A 20,113-nucleotide genomic window follows, 5' to 3' on the forward strand; every position below is an offset into this window, starting at 1 on the left:
GAAAAGAAGAGGAAAGAAGCCTAGAAGAAGGGAAAAAAAACTTAAAAGAGGCATTTAACGGAGCCAATTAGATGTGTCGCCGTATACCTAACAAGAGTGCTGCCCAGAGAAGACCGCATGTGTAAAACAAGAAAAATAAAAAATATTTTAGTGAAATTATGTCCTAGCATTCAATAAGAAGACGATGGTGTTCAATAAAAGACTGTGTGCCCAAGGAATAAAATTTTGAGAAAAAAAGGCAAAAAAATTTGTTCAAGTAAGTGGAACACTTATGAAAATTAATCCATAAGCACATGGGGGCAATCATTTTGGGACAATGGCCCAAGGATTATTTGGATCAAAAACTAGGATCCAACCCAATCAATTAACATTTGTCGCAGCCTCATTACGAGACAAAAGTAAAAGAAAAGGTCCAGATAAAATGACAAAAGTGCACAGAACTTGAGTGACTAAGGCAATATAGATTGAAACGATTGTATGTAGCACCGTAAATCCACAAGGAAAAAAAAGTGAGAAGGCATTCTGTAACACCTTAAATTTAATTTCAAATAATAAATTTCATAAAATTGAAATAATAAAAACTTTTAATTCAAACGATTTTCCAATGTTTAGTTCAGTAAAATATCCCGAAATATAAGGATGTGTTACAATTTAAGTCAAATAATTGCTACAGGACTTAATTAATATATCTCAGTTTCAAAATAAAATAAACATTATAAGTCCTATAGCAGTGTCATTCATCCCTTTACTGAGCCCGGTGCTGATCATTTTGGTCACCTGAAAAATAAATATAAGGGTGAGAACTCTACACTACTCAACACACACAAACAAACAAAGAGTCTCACCCTACACATTTCATACATTTTCTAAAACAATTCAAATCGAGCAGTCGCAGCCATGATTAACATTCCATTTCAACTTACACACTAGTGCGCTCATTGCACTGTCACACAATTAATAAACAATAACCTCGTGTGCTCACTGCACGCTAGTCACACTCACTGTTGTACTGTGATCACAGATTCATACCATAGATGGTTGTCGGTTACTCCCACCTCAAGTATACCACGTGGGCGGTCATGAGTCGCTTGGCAAAGGTAGTTGTCAGATGTCTAGTCAAGAAGAGAGTGTGTGGCCTGTGGTGCACCCATGCTCACTGTTGGTGTCACCACCATTCTCTCTTCTCCAAGGTATTTCTACCGTCCCCATCTTCCACACCTCCAGTGTATCGCTGAACCATTCATAGCATAATTATAACGGCACTTAACATGCTCCATTCACACACATTTCAGCCACATACAGTATTCATTCACAACACACGGCACAAGTGCCCATATTCATTTGTGTTACTTCGATGTACAACATTTCCAACACACACACACACATTCAACATAATACTCATCAATATCCCATTATACACACTATGTTCCCTATAATCCTTTCGACCATTCATATTCTTCAGCATCATCATCATATCCCATGCATTATCCATCAAAATACACAATTTCACACATCTTATTTCAATCATATTACAAAAACATAGCAAGTAAATAGATTTCTAAACAAAATGAGATAAAGTAGAGTCCTCCCTTACCTCAAATCAAAGACCCAACACAAAACGATGGTATCAAATGATTCCTACTTGGATTTTGTCCCTCCAACCATCCCCAAACACGAATTCAACCTTCAATCTAGCTCACAAATTACTTTGGAGGCAATTCAATTGGTGGAATAGGGTTTGGGATTGAGAGGATGTCAGAAATTTTGAAGGGAGGTATGAGAAATGAAACTCCCCAAACCTTAAACCCCTTTAATTCCTTTCCTGGTCATGACAATCACTACAACAAGATATTCTCCGCTGTAACGACACCCTCTCTCGTTACAACAAAAATCTTAGAGGAAATTGCATTCTGATTTCTGTAGAATCTCGCTACAGCAGGACTGCACCTAGAATTGTATCCTAAACTGTCGATCTCTCGCTATAGTGAGAATGTAATAGTTTCACCCCCCTTTCTCCCAGTGCCTTCTCACTACAGCGAGAATGACACAGTTTCATGTCTTACGTCCAGGGCTTTCTTGCTACAGTGAGAATCCTCTCGCTACAACGAGAATGCCCTACAGTATCCACATTCAACCTATATATATATATATATATATATATATATATATATATATATATATATTCAATCAACTCCAGCTAACCACAATCCACATTACATTTCACTCATTCATGCATGTCCACGTCATATGCATATACCCTCATATTAACATATTAAAATATTATTACAAAATTCTGAGACGTTACACATTCACTTCCAACTATTAGAAGGATAAGAACGCACATTTTTTGCAAGAATCATAGCATTAAATCCATCTATATGAACAAAACAAATATTCAGACATTCAAGGAAGAGTATTCATTTCACATGCAAAATACATGCTTTAGTAAGACCCAAAAAACATTCCATTTATTTGACTAAAAATGTCCATATTTTATATTTATTTAATAAATGTAAGATTTGTCTATATTCATTGTTTGAAACTATAAAAGAGATCATCCATGTGCACAAGATACCAAGCATGTTAAGAAAGAAAGTTTTAAAAGAAAAACAAAGAACAATTCTGGGAGATGATTCACTATTATTTAATAAGTTTTTGCTTATAAATAGCCTTCTTAACTGTTACAAAAAAGAAGAAACTGCAGACCACATTTTGCTCCTAACTTAACGTAGTAAACAAAATAATAGTTTATTCCCTAAACAATAGGAATTATTAAAACTGAAAATGCAAATCCTATCCTATCAATCCCTCCCTTAAACTAATTGTCAATAACATCTAGTTTACTTATGGAATTTTGTCAACTCCCGACTTAACTCTAAACTTTTAGAAGACATCAAGCTTGAGTGGCTTGGTCATTATGTCAACTAGCTGCTCCAGTGTACAACAATAAACTAATTCAACAGTTCCTTCTCTTGAGAGATCACGTAGAAAATGGAACCGCACGTCGATGTGCTTGCTGCGTCTATGCAGTACAGGATTCTTTGACAACTTTATTGTGGAGCTATTGTCACAGAATATAGTTGTACACCTATTTTGTGACTGGCTCAACTTTCCTAAAATTCTCTTCATCCAAATAGCTTGACTAGCACAAGAAGCAGTAGCCACAAACTCAGCTTTTGTTGTGGAAAGAGTAACAATGGGCTGTTTTTTTTAGGACCAAGCGACAGTTCCTGAGCCTAACATGAACACATAACTTGATAAGCTTTTTCAATCTTCCAAGTCCCCTACATATATAATTGCTATCTGCATAACCAATAAGACTTTCATCCCCTCCCTTCTTGTAGAATATCTCAAAATTTGTTGTTCCACTCAAATACCTCAAAGCTCTTTTTGCAGCTTGTAAATGCAATTTTGTTAGCTTCCCCATATATATGCTAATAAGACTAACAATGAACATCAAATCAGGTCTTGTTATTGTTAAATACATCAAACTCCCCACAACCTGTTTGAAATAAGTTTCATCCACCTTGACTTCATTCTCATCCTTAAATAATTTAAAACCTGGAACAACCGGATTGTGTACAAAGTTACAACTTTCCATTCCAAATCTTTTTAGTACATTCAAAGCATACTTTCTTTGATTGATATAAATACCATTAGACCTTTGCAGTACCTCAACTCCAAGAAAATACCTCATCCTCCCCATATCAGTCATATCAAACTCACGCACCATTGAATTTTTAAACTCAAGAATCATAAATTCATCATTGCTAGTGAATATAAGGTCATCTACATACAAACTGACAATTAGAATTTTGCCTTCTTTGCTGGTTTTGGTGAACAAAGTGTATTCATTATGGCATCTCGTGAAGTCTTCACTCATGAAATGAGCCTCAATACGACTAAACCAAGCTCGTGGAGCTTGTTTAAGTTCATACAAGGCTTTCTTTAACTTGTAAACCTTTTGAGGATCATCTTTCTGTACATAACCTTTAGGTTGCTCTACATATACTTCATCATTTAGTTCCTCAAGCAAAAATGTAGATTTCACATCAAGTTGGTAGATTGACCATCCTTTTTGTGTTGCAACTGCTATAATTATCCTCATTATATCCATTCTTGCAACAGGTGCAAAAACCTCATCATAATCAATTCCCTGTTGTTGTGCATAGCCTTTTGCCACTAATCGAGCCTTATGCTTATCTATCTCTCCATTCTCCTTCAGCTTAGTCTTGTAGACCCATTTAACCCCAATTTTCTTTGCACCAGCTGGTAATTTAGTGAGTTGCCATGTGTCATTTATTTTTATAGCATCCATTTCAGAATCCATAGCTGCCCTCCATTTCTCATATTTCACAGCTTCTTCAAAGTGTATTGGATCAGCGAGAGTAAGCATTGCTAAATTAGCTTCAACTTCTTCCTCTAGATGACTTTCATCACTTATATAGTCTCTCATCCACACTGGAGCAAGACGAATCCTTGCTTCATTGGTATCTGATGACACAACTATATTTTCTGAATTGGAAGAGTTGACCCCCATCTTTCTAGTGACCTCTTCATTTTCTTCATTCTCAACTTCATTCCTTTCGTCATCCATCATAGCTATATCTTCGTTGTCACCACATTCCAAGTTGACTTGAACTTGCTCATCATAGCTTCTATCCCAATTCCATGGCTTGTCTTCCTCAAACACCACGTCCCTACTAATGACAATCTTTTTTGCTCTTGGGTGAAATAGTCTATATGCTTTAGACTCTTCACTTACTCCAAAAAAGACACATGAAAAACTCTTATCTTGCAGCTTAGTTCTCTTCACATCAGGTATATGCACATGTGCCACACATCCAAATATTCTGAAGTGTTCAACTGAGGGCTTGCTTCCACTCCAAGCTTCTTCAGGGGTCATATTCTTCACGGCTAGAGTGGGACTTCTGTTTAGAACATATCCTGTCCAATTCACAACTTCAGGCAAAAAAATCTTAGGAACCTTCTTTTCAGATAACATGCATCTAACCATATTCATAATAGTTCAATTTTTTCTTTCGGCAACTCCTTTTTGTTGTGGTGTATAAGCTGCTATCAGCTGCCTCTTAATTCCCTGTTCCTTGCAAAAATCATTAAACTCCAAAGAAATAAACTCTTTACCTCGATCAGTACGTAGAAACTTTATAGAACAACTAGATTCCTTCTCAACATAATTCTTATATTGTTTAAAAACAACTAAAGCCTCAGATTTCTCAACCATGAAATAAATCTATGTTTTTCTAGTGAAGTCATCAATAAATCATATGAGGTACCTCTTTTTGCTGTTTGAGATGGGTGAGATAGGTCCGAAAATATTAGCATGAATGAGTTGAAGTTTTTGTGTAGCTTTCCAGTTTGCTTTATTTGGAATAGGATCTCGGTGTTGTTTTCCAATCATACAAACAGTGCACACATTGGTTGGAGATTTGAGTTGAGGAGGGCGATGTACCATTTTCTTATACTGAAGTGTTCTTAGTCCTTTGTGACTTAAGTGACTGTACCTGCAATGCCATAAATGAGCTAATTCATGCACTGTTGTATGGAAGCAAGTAGGCTTTTGAGGCATCGGTACTGCAGTTAGTGTGAACATCCGATTTGTAGTCATTCTAGTTTGTATTACAAGACCTTTCTCCAGATGATATATCTTGCAACTACCATTTTGAATTAAAATAGACAAGCCTTTTTCTTGTAGTTGTCCAATACTCAAAAGGTTGTTCTTCAATTCTGGCACATAGAACACCTCAGTCACTACATGAATGAGGTCGTTCACCTTCAACCTCACATTCCTCTTTCCTAACACGGACATCTTTGAATTATTTCCTAGCTTCACAATCTGCCTGAAATCTTCATTAAGATCACAAAACAACGCCTTATATCTGCACATATGATTGCTGCAACCAGAGTCTAGAAACCATGCATCTTCACTTCAGGTTTCATTTACATCCATGTAGGACATAAGCAATAGTTCTTCTTCTTCCTCGTGCTCTGCATAGTTAGCTTCTTTATTCCAAGTTGGGCATTCATTTTGAAAATGTCCAAGTTGATGACATTTATAACACTCCACTGTAGCTTTATTAAAAGCTATTTGACCACGTCCCCTTCCTCTTCCTCTAAAAGTTCCACGTCCATGACCTCTCATTCCTTCATGTGTCACCTTCAAGGCCTGCTCTTCTCCACTGTGTTTGGTAAATTTTTGTTCATGAACCATTAGAGAACTCTGCAATTCATCAATAGAAAGTTGATCTATGTCTTTGGATTCCTCAATTGAGCAAACAACATAGTTAAACTTTTCACTCAACGATCTAAGAATTTTCTCCACCACTGTGACATTTTGCATTTGTTCTCCATATGTTCTCATTTTGTTTGCCACAATCAGCACCCTTGAAAAATACTCTGTGACTCCTTCTCCATCCTTCATTTCTAGAGTTTTAAATTCTTTTTGGAGAGCCTGTAAATGAGACCTCTTAACTCTAGCATTCCCTTCAAACTTCCTTTTCATAGACTCCCAAATTTGTTTGGAAGTGTTCTTCACAAGTATGGTCTCCAATATCATCCGATCAATAGCCTAAAAGAGATAATTCTTCACTTTCAAATCTTTCAGCTTCAATTCCTCCAGCCTCTTGCATTGTGCTTCTGATTGCTCCACTCCTTTCTCGGGCTCAACATAGCCTGTCTCAATCAAGCTCCAGTATTCTTTGGAGTGCAAGAAATTTTCCATCAATATCGCCTAATGATCATAATGACCATCAAAGCGAGGGATCGATGGTTGCACAAAACTACTCTCAGTTGCCATCTCCTTTGTTGTTGCTGCAAACTACAAAGACTGTTGCTTTATTTTATCAGGCCCAGTGGGGGCTCTGATACCAGAATGTTAAGAACGAAAGTTTTAAAAGAAAAACAAAGAACGATTCTGGGAGATAATTCATTATTATTCAATAAGTTTTGGCTTATAAATAGCCTTCTCAACGGTTACAAAAAAGAAGAAACTGCAACCCACGTTTTACTCCTAACTTAACGTAGTAAACAAAATAACAGCCTATTTCCTAAACAATAAGAATTATTAAAATTGAAAATACAAATCCTATCCTATCAAAACAAAATACAGAACTCTAAGTTACAATATTATTTATTTATTTGACTTGTTTCATCTTTTTTTCCTTTATACTTCTTTAAGATTATGAACTCCTTCCTTTAAATTTCATTCCAAAATAGTGGGTTTTGCCCCTTGCTATTAATCTTAGTTATGGTAATTAATAAGAATACGATTATATTATTAGCATAGAGTTATCTGCAAAAAATACAAGGAACGTTAGCAATGTATTATAAAAAAATTATAATACTGCCTCACAAAAATTGGATATTTTTTCACAAATAAATGTATCATATAGATTTGAGATATTAACTTCATTCTATGAAGTTTGAATATTGTTTTTCCTATTAATAAACAAAGAAAATGTGGGTATAGTATTTGATTTTGTCTAAGAGTAAATAATTGTGTGGTTGGTATTGAGCATTTTTCATTCATGTGCCCAGTATAAAAAAATAGGGGGAGTCAGTCAACCTTAGTCTTTATTCAACAGTGAGCAACTTGGCGTAACTTGGTCAATCCATTGATTCCATTCAGTCTACGGAGAAATTAATAAAAAAAATTAATTTTTAGGGGAATGCAGAAAATCTCTACGTTAATAAACCAAACCTTTTCTTTTATTATGATACAGATGCCGACACCAAATTTTGAATTTATAATCTCTTGGCGTAATCTGTAACTACTCGTTTATCCTTCATAGTTTAACTAAACCATAGCCTCCGTTATACTTCGACATTGCTCCATCTTCCAAAAAAATGTGATTACTTGTTTTTTAAGCATTTTTTAATCGTTGAGTAAACTTTGCATAAATCATATTTATTTACGTAAATCTTTGTTTCTGTTTAGTACGGCTTATAGAAAAGGTCTTAAAAGAAAATATTTCATATATTATATGCTAGTATTCATTATCAATTAATAACAACATAACTAAAAAAAATACTAAAAGGCGTGTTATGTCAGTTAAACAAAAGAGAAACATTATTAATGTTTTTAAACATGTATAATTTTATGATTAAATGAATTTTATAAAAAATTATTAAATTAAAAAAATAAGAAGAAGAAATTTAATAAATATCTCGTGAGTTTTTCTCAATAAAAAGTACATTAAAAGTATAATTTTCCTTTGCTAGTTTTTTTTTTTTTTAAAGGGTTTATAATATTGTCAAAATAAATTTATGTAATAACAACTTTATAAAGTTCTTTTTATCACATTACTTAATTTTTTCATATTTTCTAAATTATATAAAATTTTTGTACGAATAACACTGCTCTTTTAAAAAAGAAAGAAAGAAAGAAAGAGAAGTGCTTTTTCCTTGATCAGCAAGTCTACTCGGTCAAATACGTTGTTGGGTCAGTAACATTTACGAAGCCCCTTCGATGCTTCTCGGGTTCTTCTCATTTGAAAATTTGCATTCCAAATCAGCAATGCAGATAACACTACACTGCTACTATAAGAACCACAAAACACCCCTCCCAATTCATTGACACAACAAAACACCATTTCCTTTCCCACCATTCACCAAACCCTTTTGTATAAAAATATACATTTATATATATATATATATATATATATATATATATATATATATATGAAAAATGTCCTCCTTTTTTTCTTCCCCCACGACGGAGTCCCACCTCACCACCGCGAAGACGGTGCTCTCCACAGCCGCATCCGTGGCCGCCACCGCAATGGTGATCCGGTCGGTGGCCAGCGAAATCCTCCCGGCGGAGTTCCGGGACTACTTCACCGGCGGCATCCGCAAAGTGCTCTCGCGCTTCTCTTCAGACATAACGATGGTGATCGACGAGTTCGACGGTCTCGTTAACAACCAAATCTACGAAGCCGCAGAAACCTACCTCGGCGCCAGAATCTCCCCTTCCACTCACAGATTCAAAGTAAGCAAACCCGACACGGAGAAAAGCTTCACCCTCACAATGGAACGCAACGAGTCCTTAACAGACGTCTTTAACGGCGTCAAATTTAACTGGACCCTCGCCTGCCGTCAAGTGGAGTCTAGAAACTTCCACAATCCAAGGGACCTGAACTCCACTTTAAAGTCGGAGGTTCGCTCTTTAGAACTGACATTCCACAAGAAGCACAAGGAGATGGTGCTCAACACTTACCTCCCCTTCATTCTCAAAGAAGCCAAGTCAATGAAGCAAGAGAGCAAGGCGTTGAGGATTTTCACGGTGGATTATCAGAACATGTATGGGAACCCTAACGACGCTTGGGTGGGGACCAATTTGGACCACCCTGCGACGTTTGACACGCTTGCACTTGACGGTGACGTGAAGGAGTTCGTGATGGAGGATTTGAAGAGGTTCGTTAGGAGGAAGGAGTATTATAGGAAGGTTGGGAAGGCGTGGAAGAGAGGGTACTTGCTTTATGGTCCACCGGGTACCGGCAAGTCCAGTTTGATTGCGGCTATGGCTAATTACTTGCACTTTGATATCTATGATTTGGAGCTTACCGAGTTGCAGTATAACTCCGAACTCAGGCGCTTGCTCATTGGACTGGCTAATAGGTCCATTCTTGTCGTTGAGGACATCGATTGCACCATTCAGTTCCACGATCGCATGGCCGAATCCAGAGCTGCCACCGCAAATAACGACAATCAAAAACAGGTTTTTTATTTATTCCTATTTTTGTTTTTTATTTCTCTTTCTGTCTGTTTTGTGACAATTGTGGGTTGTTGGATGGAATATTGCTGCTTTTCATTGGCAAATTGCATTACCTCTATTTTAACATTGCGGCGAATTTTAGGCGCCCTTTGTAATTTATCGTGATTTATGAACATTTCTCAATTATATTTTGATAATTTAAAATTAATTTCTTAAAAATTATTTTTTAAAAATTTAGATTAAACAATGCAAATTGGAAAATTGTTTTGCTCTGTCATTTGTTGGTGAGGTCAGGGACAGGCGCGGGGCATGTCAATTACTGAGATTTTGCTCTGCCACTGAAAACTGAAAATGTTATTTTGTTTTGGAGGGGTTTGGAACCTCAGATTCATGGCCACGCATACAAATCGTAACAAACATGATTTCATTCACTTTTACCTCTTTTATCTTTGCCGAACCTATTTTTTATTATTCAGGGTAGTTAGAGACTCACAGACAGGATTTGTCAAGTTATACTGTGTATATATCATAATCGTACAATAGAAAAAGTGATAAAATAAATAATATAATAAAAAATAATAAATGTAATTATCAGAACAATATAACTCATTATTTTTCCCCGATGCCAGTGGCATGAATGCTTAAAGTTATAGGATGACCCCTAAAAGGGTATATAATAACTTTATATATCAATTCACCCAAAAAGGAAAACTATTTTGGCTGCCACTGTAGTAGGTTCTGGTGTTGGTGATCTCGCAGTGAAGTTGGTGGATGCCTAAACTTTAATTTAACATGCTCACTTTCATTATATATTTTTTAATTTCAGCCTAATAATTTTTGGTACTCCGGCAGGTCACGCTATCGGGGCTGCTGAATTTCATTGACGGGTTATGGTCAAGTTGTGGAGATGAGAGGATTATAGTGTTCACGACAAACCACAAGGAGAAGCTAGATCCGGCGTTGCTGCGCCCTGGTCGCATGGACGTTCATGTCCCCATGTCCTATTGCACTCCCTGTGGTTTTAGGCAGCTAGCTTCCAATTACCTCGGAATTAAACAACATTCTCTCTTCCGAGAAATTGAGGAGGCAATTCAGAAAACCCAGGTGACTCCAGCTGAAGTGGCAGAACAGCTTCTGAAGAGCAGTGACATTGAAACTACTCTTGAACAGCTCCTAGATTTTCTGAGAAAGAAGAAAGAAAGTCAGGAACTAGAGGCTAAGAGGAAGGAACAGGAGTCCAAGGATAAAGAAGAACACCAGAGGAAGCAGGTTGATGGTGGTGAAAAAGGAGAAAAAAATGATGACGACGAAAAGGAATGTATAACTGAGTTAAAGGCTATTTAAAATTTTATAAGATCAGTCACTGACATAAAATTTACCTTTTTATTTGGTTCAGACTTCAGCGTTTAGACTACTACTTTATGGTTATGAATCTTCCCAAGATTTTGAGGCATATGTTTATTATTGTTCTTTTCTTTCTCGTTTGTTAACTTCAAGCCAATTCTCTAGCGCAGTTGATGACAAAAGATTGTTAATGTGGCTGCTCTCGAGAATGGGTGTCAAACCGTGTCCACCACATTTGGTAAGAGGCAATAACCGTATCGGTTGTTTGCCGGGAGAATACTTCCCTCCTCTAATTTATGTTTTCTTATAACTGATTGCATACATTGATACAAAAGCATTGGGTTTGATGCAACAAGAATCAAGCATGACAGTAACTGAATATATACAAAATTCAAAAGCATACTGGATGAACTTAATGAGTTGCAACCTCTACTAGAGTGCACCCAAGAACTTGGCTAAGAGAAGAAGATCATCATGCACACTTTTTTCTTGGAGGTTAGATAGTGATCGATATGCACGAGTGAAAGGAACCATTCTAAATGCAGATTCTATGCCATCACTTAGACGAGTTTTCAATAAGATTTAATGAGAATAATATCGGGTGATGGCTGATAGAGGAAGAGACAACAAAAGTAGGAGCAACGTTCCACACCACAAACAAGTGAAGAGGACGTGACAAAAGACTGCTTAAATGTGAACATTGTGGAAAACTTGGCCATGACAAAGCTAAATGTTTCGAATTAATTGGCTATCCATTGAATTGGGAATGTGAAGGCCAAGCCAATATGAAAACAAGAGTTCAGGGGAGCGCCTCTTGCATGGATTGACAATACACCTCAGGGAAATAAAGGCAATGAGCAACATGACAACTTTGTAACAAATTGATTTATAACACAAAGTTGTTGTGTTAGATAGTGGGACATCCCATTACAGGACACACAAATATTGTCTCATTGAAGAAGCATGTGAGCTCAAGGAACCAATTAGCATCACCCTTCCTACTAGAGACACTATCACTGCACATACTAGAGACCCTATTACTGTACGTACTAGGGACACTGTTACTGTACATAAAATGGGAAATATAAGTTTAATTGGGACCATGAAATTGTACGAAGTTTTGTTCATTTCTCAGTTTAGTTATAGTTTGATTTCGATTCACAAACTCACCGATAACTTAAATTGCAAGTTTATTTATTAAGAGAGAAAATGGAAGTTTCAATTCATCTCATCTCATTAACTTTTGCAAAATGGTGCAAAATTAATTTAACAGTCAAAATTATTCGTAGTGACAATGAAACTGAGTTTACTAACTTGATAATGTAATGATTCTTTATTTAATAAGGTATTCTTTATGAGACTTCTTGTGTGGAAACATCACAACAAAGTGGTCACTTATCTTCAATGTGTCAAAAGCATTAAGGTTTCATGTTAATTTGTCACTTTCTTTTGAAGGAGAATGTGTTTTGGCAGTGACTCACTCATTAATAGAACTTCAACCAACCGTAGCCAATGAAGGAATCAAGCCATATGAATTGCTCTACAAGAAAATCTCATCTTATGCTCACTGACTTGCAACCTCCAAAGTTGCTACGAGGAAAAAAAAAAAAATGAAAAATGACAAATTAAAAATAGAAAAAAGGAAAACTGAAATTGAAGGAATTGTTGATAAGATTTTTAAAGAACCCTAAAAATTTTAAAAAGTGATTTATTTAACCATATCTAACTTTGCGAATCTAATTACGTATGGGCAAGTATTTGTATCTTACGTCTATAAAAACAATTGTCCTAAATTATACAAAAGTTAAAATTTTATTTCATTCTTAAATTTGATATGTAGTGTATTAAAAAATTAAAAGAAAAAATGTTTTAAAATAATTCAGCTCTTCTACTCCTATGTATTTCACGATATTATGAAAAATATCAAGACTATATAGTTATGAAGTGAAATCCTTCTCAAAGGTATAAAATTAAAATTAGAAACCTTATTGAAAAGTTTATGATAGAATGACTAAAAAGAAGATTTTTGTTTTTATTTTTTAGTTTAAATAAAAAACAAGATGAAAATTTTTATTTTAAAAATTGTATAATTTGTAAATGATAGAGTAATCTATCATTATATTTAGTTGTTGTGTAAGTTTAAAAAGTTATTGTTAATTTTTATTTATTTATTTTATATGAAATGATTGACAAATATTTAGTATTTTGAAACACAATAAGATTTTGGATAATGTATGTGTTCATGTACCGAATATTGTTGCAACTAAAGTGATACACCCTTATACGATTTGAAAATATATAAATAATAGAACAATCTATACATCATTATTATAAATCATTATGTAAAAAAAAAGTTAATTATTTTATTTAAAGAAAAAATAGAAAAATATCTAGTATTTTAAAATAAAATGAAATTTAAAATAATTTACATGTTTAATATAAAAACAACATTTATAATTGAAATATTTATTTGAATTTTATTTTCAAATCTTGTTTATCTTATTATATTATAAAAGTATGAAATAAATTTATATGTTTCAAATTTATAACACAAGTATTGAGTAATTTATACATTATTTTTACAAAACTGTTTATGATTTTTTTAATTTATTCTTTTAATAAAACAAGTATTGCATTTTTAAAAAGTAATTCATATTTCTATTTTTTGTTATTACTATTATTACTTAAAATATGAGCTAATTATAAAATAAGCTTATATATGAGTGTCTAAAAATTATGAATTTACAGCTAGCTGTTTTTCAAATCCTTAAGTTTTGAACTAAGAATTAAATCTATAAATTTTAATTGGAAGATAATTTGGTTCAACAGACAAAATTCATCTAATTTGAATTTAAATTATTGTTAATTATTTAATAATTATAAATAGAAAATAAAAATCCTCTTATTAGTTAATATTATTATTGTAAAGATTTTGTTTTTTTAAAAAATATCTCCAATTCAAGTTAAATAATTACAATAATAAATAATATATTTTTAAATATTGTATTTTTTTACGTCAACTAAAAAAATTTGGGCCACATTTTAAAGTGAGGAGTTTACTTCATATATTAGAAAATTAAATTTACTTCGAGATTTGTTTCAAAGAATAATTTTTACACTTTATTTTTTATATTTCATACCAGTCATATATATTGTTTTAGTTTTTTTTTCTTCTCTAAAATACCCTTTTTATTATATAAATAAAGTTTATTTTTAGAAATCTGAACTTTCTATTCTTTTTCCTCCTAAAACTTATCTTCTTTTCTTGGAATGTCTTCTTCTCTCCCACTTAAATATTTCATTCTTCGAGGAATAATCATATCACTTCCATTCTCCATCCAATTGGATAATTTGTTCACCAAATTGTGTTTTAGGTTTGGACCAACTTGTGGGTAATTTTCTTGGCTCGTTACCTTTGCATAGGATAAGAAAATCATTGCTAACATGCACCAACCATGCAAGTGCTGAACTAGGAAACCATATATAATAAATCCTTGGTCGATGCAGGACAAAGCCTCTAACATTTACTTACTAGATTATTGCTTGTTTATGCCATAACTCTATATTTTTGGAAGTTCAATCATCAATTTTCGAAAATTTAATTCCGGAAGGAATGGTAATCATAAGTTTTATTGTAATCATAAGTTCCAAAATTTAAATTTCAAAAACAAAATTATAATTTTTGAAACTTAAATTTTGAAAATCCAAGTTTTAAATAAATCAAAGAGGTTCATGAAAAAAAAGATAATAGTCATTATATTATTTTATAATAACTTTTATTATCATAACTTTTTTTTTTAATTAGAGGAGTGCAGTGCAATAAACACAAATGGGGTGAAAAAGCGACCCATTTTGTTTGTCATTACGAATCCAATTAGAAAGTTTGGGCCACAGCAAATTTTCTCATCTAATGGGCCCCAGCCCATTTCCCTTCCGTTGTCTCCTTCGTGGACGGTACAGATAGCTACAGCTTCCATCAACAAAAGAAAAATAGCGTAGCAAGCATAGCTTCAAATATTTGAAAAAGTTTCTCGCTTCCCACGTTTGGCAACCACATCGAAGAGATCCCTGCGCCTTCGTACAGATCTTTAAGGTGTGAGCAACATTTAATTTCCCTCTCAATCATTATTATATTAAAGTCCTTATCCTGATTTTGATTCTGATTTTTTTAGATTGTAAAGATGGATCCAAACGCAGTTAAGTCCACTCTGTCCAATCTGGCATTTGGAAACGTAATGGCTGCAGCTGCTCGCGATTATCAGAAGGTAATTTAATTTAATTTTTCACTTCACTATGCAAAAACCCCTCTCTGACGAATTTGTATGCAATGGGAACAAAATAAGCACACCCACAATTCATTTTGTGCTTTACGCTTAACACACGTGTGAGATCTTAAGTCCTCTTTGTCCAACGTGTCAATTTTAGGTCTTAACACCACTCATTCTCACTACTGCTGTTTTATGCTATTTCGGACGTAATTGCTTTTTGTTTGGTTAGCTGATTCTATTGTTTTTAACCTTTTCGATACACATGTTTCGTGATTTTTTAAGTCATTTTTTACAAAGAAGAGCGAAATAATTAGCTGGTTTTAAAATGGTGGATTTATTGTATTATAATGTTCTGTTTACTACTTGAATTTGAATCTGGCTATGCATTTGCGTGTGTTTTCATTCGGTGCAAGTAAAATTGAACTAATCGGGACTCAACCTATAATATTGCTCGAGTTTTTTCCATGAACACTTTCCTTTGATTATCTTTTGCTTCTTTTCTTATAAGGCATTCTTAATATTGGATAACATTTGAGAAGCTTACCATAGATGGTGAATAGTTGAATACTGTATGTTTTGGGTAGTCTTTAAGTATTACTTTCTCGAAAAATCTTTTTCTCTGGAGATTGTTGTTATGTATAATTCTTTTGCCAGCCGCTACTTATTGATGTAATGTAACACATATTGTGATCCCTGCAGGAATTGCTTGCTCAAGAGAAGGCACAGGCATCAAATTCTGTTAATCAAGAGGTTGACCTCGATGAGTTAATGGATGTATGCGTCATATACCTTTCAACCTCAACAAATATGTATATGTGTATATCCCTTATTTTTAATTTAACTGGTCTACACAATGTTGATGTCAGGATCCTGAGTTGGAAAAAATGCATGCAGATAGGATTGCAGCTCTTAAGGTGGCCATCACCATATATACCGAGAAGCATAATTATATTCATTTTGTTTTCCTTCTGTTATTTAGTGATTTGTTATTCATGAAAGGATTTGTCTTTAATAGAAAGAAGCAGAGAAACGGGAGGCATGGAAGAAGAAAGGTCATGGAGAATACAGGGAGATAACCGAGGGGGATTTCTTAGGCGAAGTCACTGGGAGTGAAAAAGTGATTTGTCACTTCTACCATAAGGAGTTCTATAGATGCAAGTATGTTCTTCACTGAAATATTATTCCTTGACTGTTTACGTCTATCTGTCTCTTAATTTCTGACGTTCATGGTTATATGTGCCTGTTGTATCAATGAATGTTTCCAGGATAATGGATAAGCACTTAAAGTCCCTTTCTCCAAAGCATATTGATACAAAATTTATCAAGCTTGATGCAGAGGTCAGCTTGCCATGAACAGTCCTATAGAGATGATTTAGTGTTTGCTCAGGGGTTGAGTCAATGTAACTGTAACATTAGACATATTATTTTAAAGCAATCGTTTGTCTTGGTGCATAATGAGTGAAGTTCATTATTGAAAATAAAATGCAGAATGCGCCATTCTTTGTTGCAAAACTAGCTGTCAAGACTTTGCCCTGTGTCATACTGTTCAGGTGAGGCCTAAATATTATACCTTTTTGATCTTGGTCAATTGACTGCCTTGTGTATTGAAGTGGATAACCCCTTCCCCCTCGCCCAAAATAAACACAATAATAAAATTGATATCTTATCATGCTGTGCCTACGATAGGAGCTAATAGATGTTTGGTGGCAGAAATTAGCCTGGACTAAATAAAATGCTGTTGTCACTGAACTCAACTGACGGAGTATATATATATATATACACATTGGCTAAGGTGTTTCTTTTTTCAGACAAGGAGTAGCTGTAGATAGATTGATAGGATTTCAAGACCTGGGAGGAAAAGATGATTTTATGTCAAAAACACTGGAGGCTCTGCTGATAAAAAAAGGTAATGCTCCTACTTGCCCTTTTCGTTTCTTATTGACTGGATAGTTATTTAATTGTCATTTGACAGGCGTTATTGAGGAGAAGAGGGATGAGGATGATGCAGACGATTCATATCATGAAAATAAACATAGAGCCATTAGATCCTCCGTAATTGCTGATTCTGATTCTGATTAACTTTAATCAGCTGGTGGCATCATAAAAGAAGAATCTGCAGTTTATCTTGTTCATATTTTTTTGGATTTTGGGCTTGTATAATCGTTGTTACATTTTTAGTTTGTTTGCTTTTGGGAAGGGGTTTGAATCCATGTCTATTATACAGGAACTCTACCGTTGTATAACTATTGCATGAACCTGTTATTTAAGGACTCACTCCTAGTAGGATATTGCTAACAGTTCTACCATTTAAAGAGTGTCAAAAGATAGAACTAAGATCTATATTTGTAACGGAAGAAATTGATATAGATCTAAAATGGATTTAATTTTTGTCCATTGTGAGTGCATTAGGACCCATTATTGTCTATCATTGTACCAAAAGAAAGTTGTGAGTGAACTATCATAGTATATCATTTATTGTTACGTCAGAATATATTATTACAATATCTTTTAATGAAGTGTCGATACAGGAAATGAGTCCTCTCATGTTGATTTTTCTTTCGATTTATCTATCTTGTGTAAACTTGCATAGCTTAAGCCTCATTACTTTGTACAATTTACTTTTTTTCAATTTGTTAAAAATGTATAATTAATGAAGCTTAACTTGCGCAAACTTGCACAGAATAGATGAATCCTTTTTCTTATTACTTTATTATGTAAAAAACGTATTTATCTCCCATTTCGTAGATTTTAAATAAGCAGGATTTTATGTTATATGAAAATTGTGTCTATTTTTTTTTTTAATCATAGGTGGGATTTTATTAAAATTTGAAAATATTTATGAAGAGAAATAAATACAAAATTTTCATATGATAAGGTTATGTATTTCTGCCATAAGGATTGTAAATCATCATTAATTACTTGATATTAACGTGTTAAATGCTTAATCAAATTAATTTGTTTAGTTAAACAACTAAGCTCATGTTTAAAGCTAAGTTTGATTATTTAAAGTTTCATATACTTAACATATTATTTACTTAATTTTAATTTTCTAGATTTTTTTTAATTATTGTGTAGTCAATTGCACTTAATAAAATGGACTTGGTTGTTATTGGTAATCATAATTTTTTTTAAAAAAAACTCAATTTTTGTTATTGATTTTATTTTATTCTTTTACTTTTAAGTTGTTATAAAAGTGAGATTATATTTTATTTTTATCAACTCTATTTTTTAGCATAAAGCTTTCCATTGAGTGCAAAATCGACAAATAAATATTTGCTTAGAAAATTTTAATAAAGGAAAAAAAAAAAAGTCGTTGTATGAAAGAGTCAGATGAATCAGTTTAAACAAGTTAAGTTTTATGCATTGAATTTAGTTTATTTATATAATGAAGTAAAGTTATATAATTTTCTTCTTTTATAAGTGAAATCTAAACTCTAAAACTACTTGAGGTTTTACTCGTCAATACATTGTGATATAATTCAAAAGATTTAATAGTTTTATCAAAATTAAGCTCTCTGAAAAAAAAAAATTACTTTGAAAGCTATAATGCATGTAATCATGTTTAATAAGCATATTGTAAAACATCTCCTATAACAATAGTTCAGAATAACTCAACTTTCTTAACTAATTAAGTCGTGTAAGTGTGTATATTGAACCTTTCGTGTGCCTGTAAGAAATTATTAGGAGGGATGAGTTGTATAGTTTGGTAATACATCATATTTTAAATTTTGTCTCTATGTTTTAGTTTCTGCTCTTTTAAAAATTGTTGATTTCGGTCATTCTCAAAGAAACACGTGACACAAAAAAATTATAAAAAATTAACACTTCGCAATATTTAAATTAACTACGTCATCATTTCACAATGACTAAAGACTAAAACCAATATTTTTCAAATATAGAGGCTAAAAAAATAAAATTATAAAGACCAAAATTAAAATTTCAGACTAACAACTTATTTATGCTAAAGAAGTATAGTCCTAAAGTAATCGTTAAAAATAGAAAAAATGTGTTGCGTGATAGAGTTTTTTTAACTATTAAAAATTGACACAGTAATATATTATTCTTATCTCTTATATATGTTTTATCTTTTTATTATAGATGCATTAAAAAATACATCCTGAATATATATATATATATATATAAAGTGTCCCATATTACAAACAAAATTTTGCTGTTTGGGAAAGGGCGGGGAAACTGGGATGTTTGCAATATGAATGGCATAGCTTTACGTTTCGCCCAAACCACAGCTTCTATTGCTTTCTTTCTATTTGATATCTCTTTTCTTCTCCAATTAGAAAATCATTTATCAATTAACGTTGTCGTTATTTCTCTAAGACTTGGTCAATGCTCCCTCGTGGAAGCCTCATTGTCTCTTAAACATAGACCCTATTTTCAGGATTTTTCCTTCTCTCCGTCCCTTTCGCTTTCAAGAGCTCATTCCTTTTTAACCATCTTTTCTTTCTCACTTTTCTTTTCACCAAATTTGCAAATCCCATCGGTGTTCAGTTCCGTTTCTTTTCTCTTACATATTTTTCACGTCACTTTATAGTCATAAGAACATCTATTTAATAATTAAAACCACCCGGCATGCTCATGTTTTCTGATCATAAGCCTCGTGTGTTTGCATGCACGTTGATTTTGTTAATATATGGCATTATGTTCAGTGGATTATTATTTATTTATTGATGGCGTTGCGTGCATGCAGGGCATTTGGGAGTGCTTTGTTTTTCTTTCTGCTATTGTATGATGAGTGATTAATCCTTCTGAA

The 20,113-nt window shown here is 33.4% G+C and overlaps 2 protein-coding genes across 3 annotated transcripts; both read left to right on the forward strand.

Annotated features, from left to right (window-relative positions):
* Positions 1-8,707: 8,707 nt before the first annotated feature.
* LOC113859175 (AAA-ATPase At3g50940-like) lies at positions 8,708-11,132 on the forward strand. Its single transcript, XM_027491991.1, has 2 exons — positions 8,708-9,736; positions 10,586-11,132. Exons 1-2 carry the CDS (start codon positions 8,708-8,710, stop codon positions 11,075-11,077), a joined length of 1,521 nt encoding a protein of 506 aa, XP_027347792.1. The 3' UTR covers positions 11,078-11,132.
* A 3,920-nt stretch (positions 11,133-15,052) lies between these two features.
* On the forward strand, positions 15,053-17,780 carry LOC113858881 (thioredoxin domain-containing protein PLP3B). Of its 2 annotated transcripts, none has more exons than XM_027491672.1 (9): positions 15,053-15,170; positions 15,250-15,342; positions 16,045-16,119; positions 16,212-16,259; positions 16,361-16,503; positions 16,611-16,683; positions 16,834-16,895; positions 17,154-17,251; positions 17,318-17,780. In XM_027491672.1, the coding sequence occupies exons 2-9, from the start codon at positions 15,259-15,261 to the stop codon at positions 17,422-17,424; spliced, it is 690 nt and encodes a 229-aa protein (XP_027347473.1). In that variant the 5' UTR covers positions 15,053-15,170; positions 15,250-15,258; the 3' UTR covers positions 17,425-17,780. The 2 variants fall into 2 exon arrangements, with proteins under 2 accessions (XP_027347473.1, XP_027347472.1); XM_027491671.1 differs by having other exon boundaries at positions 15,072-15,170; positions 15,259-15,342; positions 17,318-17,755.
* The last annotated feature ends 2,333 nt before the right edge of the window (positions 17,781-20,113 follow it).

This window comes from Abrus precatorius, unplaced genomic scaffold (genome assembly GCF_003935025.1).
Source record: "Abrus precatorius isolate BTA unplaced genomic scaffold, Abrus_2018 Scaffold2, whole genome shotgun sequence".
Classification (NCBI taxonomy): Eukaryota; Viridiplantae; Streptophyta; class Magnoliopsida; order Fabales; family Fabaceae; genus Abrus; species Abrus precatorius.